Source organism: Phascolarctos cinereus, unplaced genomic scaffold (assembly GCF_003287225.1).
Source record: "Phascolarctos cinereus isolate Bilbo 61053 unplaced genomic scaffold, phaCin_HiC Scaffold_4;HRSCAF=312, whole genome shotgun sequence".
NCBI classification, from domain to species: domain Eukaryota; kingdom Metazoa; phylum Chordata; class Mammalia; order Diprotodontia; family Phascolarctidae; genus Phascolarctos; species Phascolarctos cinereus.
The window spans coordinates 655,099,782-655,107,612 of NW_027555847.1; the positions used below are offsets into that span (position 1 = coordinate 655,099,782).

General features: G+C 50.3%; 1 protein-coding gene across 1 annotated transcript in view; it reads left to right on the plus strand.

The window, feature by feature from the left end:
- The window catches only part of LOC110214279 (microtubule-actin cross-linking factor 1, isoforms 6/7-like), a 31,729-nt gene extending 25,029 nt beyond the window's left edge, over positions 1-6,700 (plus strand). The window contains exons 11-12 of the mRNA XM_078151805.1: positions 4,819-4,973; positions 5,280-6,700. Coding sequence (XP_078007931.1) covers positions 4,819-4,973; positions 5,280-6,293 — 1,169 coding nt within the window. The 3' untranslated portion in view covers positions 6,294-6,700. The remainder of the gene's footprint in view (positions 1-4,818; positions 4,974-5,279) is intronic.
- The last annotated feature ends 1,131 nt before the right edge of the window (positions 6,701-7,831 follow it).

Sequence of the window (7,831 nt, forward strand, 5' to 3'; positions counted from 1 at the left end):
TGGTGCTCAAATTCTCAAGTTGGGTTCTGTAGTTAGGCTACTACCTCTACGTTATAGGGTACGCCTATTAAAAAAAAACAAACCACACAACAACCCTATAGCTCACAAGCCCCCTTTGATATTACCTTTAATAATCAGCCATTAGACACAATTGGCTCAAAGCAAAGGCACTTAATAAAATGGCATAATAGCTACAAAAAATAAAATATTAAAAAAACCCCCATAAACCATATGCACACAATCAGTGAGAAGAGTGGACAGAGTACACTGATAGTGAAGCATACATATAAGGAAGACATGTGGCCGAGGCAATTCGCATCTCTGGTATTACAGAGTGCTGGGGTCCTTTTTCTTCTCAGGCTATGGTAGGATCTTAGATCTAGAAGGGACCTCAAGAATCCTAATCTAATCTAGTCTAACCACCTCATTTTACAAATGAAGAAACTGAGAACCAGGGAAATTAAGTGAATTGCTTAAGCTCACATAGGAAGTGTCAGAGGAGGGATCTGAAATGAGGTCCTCTGACTTCAGTACTTTCCCAACTATACCATGAAGAAGCAAGACCTGAGTTCAGGTCTTCCTAGTTCTAAGTCAAACTCTCTCTTTACTACACTGTGTTGCCACTCCCTGTGACCTTAAGCTGCTCCAACTTCAGAATTAGAGGTGCAGCTAGGTGGTGCAGTGGATAGAGCACCAGCCATGGAGTCAGAAGGACCTGAGTTCAGATCTGGCCTCGGACACTTGACAGTTACTAGCTGCGTGACCCTGGGCAAGTCACTTACTCCCAATTGCCTCATCAAAAAACAAACAAACAAAAAAACAGAATTAGAGAACTGATCATGTCATTGTCTTTCTTAGCATCACATTTTAGGAAGGAATTGGCAAACTGTTATGTTCCCAGAAGAGGGTGTCCGAGATGATAAGAGGAAGAGATACTAGATCATAAAATCGTAAAGCAAGACAGGGTGTTCCACTCACACCAACATTTGCTTGACATTGGCACTGAGGTGGAAGTGGGACCTGAATATTTTATTCAGGGTACAATCTCTGCAGGAGCCACCAGATGGCATTCTCAGCTCAAGCTGCTCCAGCTCCTCACCCCTTGGGGTGAGCAAATATAAAACTTGCCTGGGTCTCCATGCTTTCCAGATTTTCCACTGAATACCCTAGCCCTGGTTTGTTCTCATCTAGTCTAAGTGCTATTAATACATTCCAAACAATAATCTATAGCTTATTTAGCTCATTGCTGCCACATCCCATTCAAATTCAGGTGATCAGAAAGGATTTTTTCCACTAATATATAGATTACAGTACATTTTACTAAAGCAGAATTGAAAAACCTTAGAAGTCTGGAACAGCAGAGCCAGACTGTCCTGGGGAGAGCCTGAAATCTTTGCTTCCTCAGACTCTCTGCCACAGCAGTGCCTCACCACTCCTAGTAAGTTGTTAATCTCAACTTTCTCCACCCAATCTTCTAGACAGCTCTTTCTCAGGCACAGATGAAGGAAAGCAATCTCAAGAGCACCACTTTCAAAAATCTCATGGGGAAAGGAAGAAATAATCTCATAGCCATCCAATTCTTGGCCAGCAAACCAGACAAAAGCTGTTTAGTCCAGTGCTTCAGCAGGCATCACTTCTGAAGCCAGGTGATATGGCAGTGGCATTCAGGAAAGAGATTGGGGTTGTTATAGATCTGGGAAATCATGTAATTAGAAATGATAGTTGAATCTATGGCAGCTGATGAGATCACCATGAAAGATAGTACAGAGACAAAAGAGGAGAGGGCCCAGGACAAAGCTTTAAGGGATAACCCCCCCTTCCCCAGTACTGGGCATGACCTAGAGGAAGAATGAGCAATGGAGACTGAGGAGCGGTCAGATAGGGAGGAAGAGAACCAGGAAAGAGTACTGTCACAAAAACCTAGAAAGGAGAAATATCCAAGAGGATGAGGACTGAGAAAAGGCTATAATCAAGGCAATTAAGAGATCATCAGTAACTCTGGAGAGAGCATTTTCAGTTGAATGCTAGATTACAGAGAGTTTAGAACCAAGTTAACAGAATAGGAGGTGGAAGCACCTAGTGTGGACAGCATGCTCAAGGTGTCTAGCTGAAAATGTGAGAAGAGCTATAGGATGGTAGCTAGTGAGGATGGGAGGATCAAGTGAGGATTTTTAAAGAATTGGGCAGATGTGGGCATGTTTGTAAACAGCAAGGAAGAAGCCAACAGATAGGAAGAGACTGAAGATTAGAATAGGGATGATGGAGGAGACAGGGTGCAGTAGGAAAGAAGAGGGAATGTGACCAAGAGGGCCTGCAAAAAGTGCATGCTTGCCTTGTCAAGGAGTGCCACTTCTTCATATGAGACAGGGGTGGAGGAAGAAATATTGAGAGATGTCTGAGTAATGTGGAAAAAAGAGGGGAGACAAAGCTGCTTTCTACGAAAGGCCTCATTTTTTGGTGTGAAATCTGCAGTGAGATCCTCAGCTGAGAGACTGTGGGTATTAGGCCCATGGGAGTCTTGAGGAGAGATGAAAAGGCTTGGAATAGCAACTGCGGTGAGTAGGATAGTGAATCCATTTAGGAGATGTAAAAGGATTATCTTGCTGCATTGGGGACACAAATTGAGATTCCATAGTATAAATTTGTGGTGGGTGCAGTCAGCATGGTTCCATGACTTCCTCAACTCTATTCAGTAGCACATAAATAGGACCAAGGAGGCAGATGGTGGGAGTAATCTAAAGATGAGGCTTGGCAAGATGTAGTCAGCAAGAGGCTAAGGGAGCAAGGAATTCAAGGTAGGGGAAAGTGCAGAGTTGGACAGACAATTAAGATAGGGAAGGGAAGGGAGTATGGTCAGTGCAGAGCAGGTGGCCTGGGAAAGAACTGAGGAGTGGAGGGATTAGAGGATGACGAATAGAGTTAGGGATCATTAGGCATAAGGTAAGATAGAGTGCTAAAAGGTTATGACCAGATAAAGGAATTTCATAGTCCATGAACACAGAAAGGGAACATTTGTGAGTAATGGTAAGATCAAGGCTGAGATCTCTGTGTGGCTGAGGTAGAGTGGAGGAATAGATCATGAGAACTAAGTGGTTTGAGGAACTGGCAAGTTAGGGTAGTAGGGAGAGCATCAATAGGTATATTGAAGCCCTCTAGCATAAGAACAGGATTCAGGGTAGAGAGAAAGACTATGTGATCCAGGCACTGAACTCATTAAATATGGAAGGACAGTGGCATTTGGGGTCTGTAGACAAAGGCTACCCCAGATCTGGTTTGAGTGATAGATTTGGATTGTGTGAACCTCAAAGGAGGAGTCTGCTGAGGGACGGTGATTGAGAGAGAGTCTAGAAATGGCAATGGAGAGCAAAGAATATTCAGACTTCCCCACCACGACCAATGAATGAAAGTCCAACTGGAAAAGTCATTGTCATCACACAGGAGCAACGTCTCAGTGAGAGCCAGAAAATAGGAGCACCAGGAAAGGAAAAGGTTTAAGATAAAGACAAATTTATTAATTACGGAGCAGGCATTCCACAGAAAACAGTGGAAGGGGCAGAGAGAGCTGAAATGGGAAATACAGGACGGAGGGTGGGAGCAAGGTTTGTATACCTGGGGCTGAGGGTTCCAAATCACTGAGATAGGGAAGCACCTGGGGTGGGGAGCATGCTAACCATTGGTGAATGAGCAGAGGCAGACTATCAGTGGTTAGAAGTCTGTCGAGGCAGGAAGGTGAATAGAAGGTTCAATAACCTCCTTCAAGGTCCAACCTCCTGGTAGGTGGTGGTGATGTGTCCTGTGAGGTGCCATAAAGCCTGCCTCACAGCACGCAGGTGGAGGCAGAGGTATGACCAAGGGGAATCTAGCCCTGTAGTTAAGTCCTATGGCAAGGACAGAAGCTGGAGGAAATAGAGCAGTTTTTCTCAATCTGAGACTAGGGTAGGGTCCTGGGGAAGGCCTTGGGACAAGACCGAGGCCCTCTACAAAAACCAAGACAGGAGGCATGAGTCTGTGGTCCTGTGCTGGGGCCTGGCTATCTGGAAGCTAGGAAGGCCTTGAGACTAAGATTCAAGCTATCCCTCTATGGATCATTCCTAGACACGATCCAGTCTGCATCCCTTTTACCTACATTCAGTTCTGGACCCATTTCATTATCTACCTGCAGAGTTTGTTCAAGGGACATTTATCAATAGTCTTACTCAACGGGCTACTCATCTAACACTGGGTCACAATCTGCACGGTGTGCAATTTTCAGCCACTTTTTTTTCCAGCGTAGAAATGAGGTAATGGAATGAGAGACTCGGAGGTTGAGATTAAAGCTCGAGATGTAGGCTTGGAAATTGTTCCCATTCACAGAGTTGAAGTTCTAGACTAGATTTTCAAAATGGAAACAAGCTCTGGGGATGGGGCTGAGGAGATTTAGGCCCAGGAGGATGGAGATGGAGGGCAGACACAAGAATGGGGCTTGGATATCGGTGGTCAACGAAGAGTAGGATGTGGGGTAGGGGGAGGGCTGAAAAGTTTAGTGTGGCCACATCAGGATTAGTTGGGCCAGCTAGGGTAAAGGTATACCTGAAAAATGAGGGCCAGGACAAGCCAGAGGGCCATGAGTCAGAAGCCATGCAGAAGGACTTGGCCATAGGAAGACAAGAACAAGAAAATAAGTAGGGTGTCTTGAAGGCCAAGGGACTTAACCCAGAGGGGGAGAATAGGGGGAAGGTGGGAAGGTGAGCAGAGACACTGCTGAACCCTCTGTCCTTGTGCTCCCCCTTCCCTTCCCCCAAATGCATGTAATCCTTTGGCCTTCCCTCTCTCTGCCAGTGAAGGGGAGAACCAACCTGAAGATTAATGAGAAGTTCCTGACTCCAGATGGGACCCCCAACCCACCTCATAAAACCTTGTCTCGGAGCTGCTCTGCCTCTAACCTGAGCCTTTCCAGCAGCGCCTCAGCCCCCAATAGCCCCCAGGCCCGAAAGGTGAGATTGTTGGATGGTAGGCAGAAAGGCATCTGGATAATCAAGTTAGTCTTCTCCTCTGGGATCTCTCATCCTTGTCATCTCCTGCCACCAAGGTCCCTGACATCCCCCCCTCTACCACCTCCCTTAGCCAGTGGTGGCTTCCTATGCACAGACTTCTCCCTGCCCAAGGCCATTGGCACACACCTACCCCAAGCAGGGGGTGGAGAGGGAGGGAAGGTAGCACCCGGGACTGGAAAGGGCAAGGGTGGACATGAGGGTGAGGCCAAGACACTGATGCCACCTCTTCTCTCTTCCGTCTTACAGTCAGTGCTTCGGAGAACCCGGTCTGGGGACAGAGCACCCCGCCCCTTCAGCACCTCGCTGCTCACTAATAGCACTGATGGCAAGCCCAGAGCAGCTCTAGAGCTATCAGTGGAAAGCAAGCCTATCCGGGTACCTGTGGACACAGGACAGGTACCTGACCCAGAAAGCACAGAGGAGACACTAGAAGCTACACGGCAGGCACCAGAGGAGTCAGAACATATGCCAGAGAAAGCAAGGGAGCAGGTAACCGAGGAGATCCGGCAGGCATCAAAGACAGAGCAGGCACTGGAGAGCAAAGATCCGGCCCCAGAGGAAACAGAGGGGGCAGGTGGGAAAGGGGCAGAGGGGGCAGCAGAGGGCACAGGACAGGAACTGGAGACAGAAGCACGGCAGGCACTGGAGGAGACAGCTCAGGTACTAGAGACAGAGTGGGCGCTGGAGGGCACAGGACAGGTGCTAGAGAAAGAAGCACAGAAGGAACTGAAGGAGATAAAGCAGGTACTAGAGGCAGAGTGGGCACCAGAGGACACAAAGCAGGCACCAGCACGGAGAGAAAGGACCCTGGAGGAGACAGAGCAGGAATCAAAGGGGAGATCAAAGGCACTGGAAGAGAGAGAGAATCTACAAGAGAAAGAGACCGAGCAGGCACAGAAGGGGACAGAGTGGGTACCAGAATGGAAGGAGAGGGTGCTGGGAGGGACAAAACAGGGATCTGAGGAAGAAACAAAGGTGATGGGGAAGGAGGCTCTGGAACAGTCACTAGAGGAAACAGAAAGGACAAAGCAGGCAGCAGAAGGCACAGAGTGGGCAGCAGGACAGCCAGAGAGGGCAGCAGAGGGCACAAAGTGGGCAGCAGGACAGCCAGAGAAGGCACCAGAGGGTACAGGGTGGGCACCAGGACAGACAGAGCAAGAACTGGAGGGGAGAGAGCAGGTAACAGAACAGAGAAAGCATGAACCAGAGGAGAGCAAGCAGGAGCTGAAGGGCACAAGAACACAGCCCAGGCATAGCTGAGCTGTGGACGAATCTGGAGGTCTATGGCTGAGGAGAAGCAGCCCAGGGCTTTTAGGGCTGAGGAGGGTAACGCGGTGGGGGTGGGGAGAAGATGGGACCACACCTATTCCTCCCTCCCCAACCCCCCATCCTCCAGTTCCAGGGGGGATGTTCCAGGAGACAGTTCCAGGACTGTCAGGCTGTGCATGTGGACGGGAATCGGGCGGGGCACTGGGCGGCCTTGGGCTGGGGGAGTCTGACGGGCGCGCCCAGCTCTAGGTAGGCTGGACGTCCGTGAGTTCACCTGTTCCTGTGTATACCCTGCTAACAGCAACAGAGGAGCCCAGTCTCCCAGCAGCCCTGCCCTCGGGGGCTTAGGTCTCCCGCTACCCTCACATCTCAGCAATAAAGTTTTATATAAACACTAATTACTCTCTTGTGACTGTCCTTATCTCCCTGCCCTCCCCTTCCCTTTCTCTCTTCCCCTACGCAAAGTTCAGACCGCCCAGAATTTCCCTGGTAAACTAGATTCAAATGTCCCTTCTCCCGAGGCGGCCAGCAGAGGAGGAGGAGGAGCTGCCCCGGCCGGAGCTTGGATCTACCCCCACCATTTCTTAGCTAGGCTACAACACGCCCACCCCCATCCCAGCACCTGCCAGAGGGGGAGGATCAGGCTACCCAGCCTGGGGTTGGAGGAAACCGAGTAGGGTAGGGGTCCCTGAGCTGGCCACTCTTGTCTGGTTCATCTGTTCAGTAGTGGGGTCTTAGGCGACCAGTTAGAACCACCCCTCAGACTCCAGGGTCCTGACAGACATGGAATGATAGGATGGAACTGCTCAGTTATGAAGGGGTGTATGTGAAGGCAGGTCAGACCGAGGGTCCCTGTGCTGCCAGCCCCAGTCCCGACTCAGCAAGCCATTTAAGGACTGGGGTCCTGGGAAGCCCCCCTACATCCCAGGGTCCGAACAGACAGAGAGGGGGGAGGATAGGGTTTCCCATATCAGAGTGGGAGGACCCCACTGGCCCTCGCCCCGACTCATCTGGGGCATTTCGGGGCTGGAGGGTGAGGTTTTGGGAGGGAGAAGCACAGCTCCTACTCCACTCAAGGTCTCCAGCCCTAGAGCCACCCTAGGTCAAGGGATGCTACCTTCCTGGCCCTACCTGTGTGCCCCCTCCCACTACCACCACATTCCTTTCCTCTGACGTTGGGCGTCGGGAGCAGCGAGGGAGGGAAGGAGGGGCCCTGTCCCATTGGCTTCCCCCAGTGCCAGCAACAGGCCCCACCCCTGGCTACTCTCACAACCAGAGGGCAGCTCCTGGGCCCTGGGGGCATGAGATGGTGTAGGTCCGCAATTGTATGTAAGCACACCTGAACGGCTCAGTGCGAGTCAGACTGCACCACCCCCGGGGGTGGGGAGTGGGGTTAGGAGTCAGAGCTGGCTAAATCCACATCCCTCCTTCAGCCTCAGTCTGGGTTGGGGGAGGGGAGGTGACTCTATTGTCCTCTCCCAGTTGCACTTTGCTCCCGATCACCTCCACCACCCTCACTCCTCCCCGTG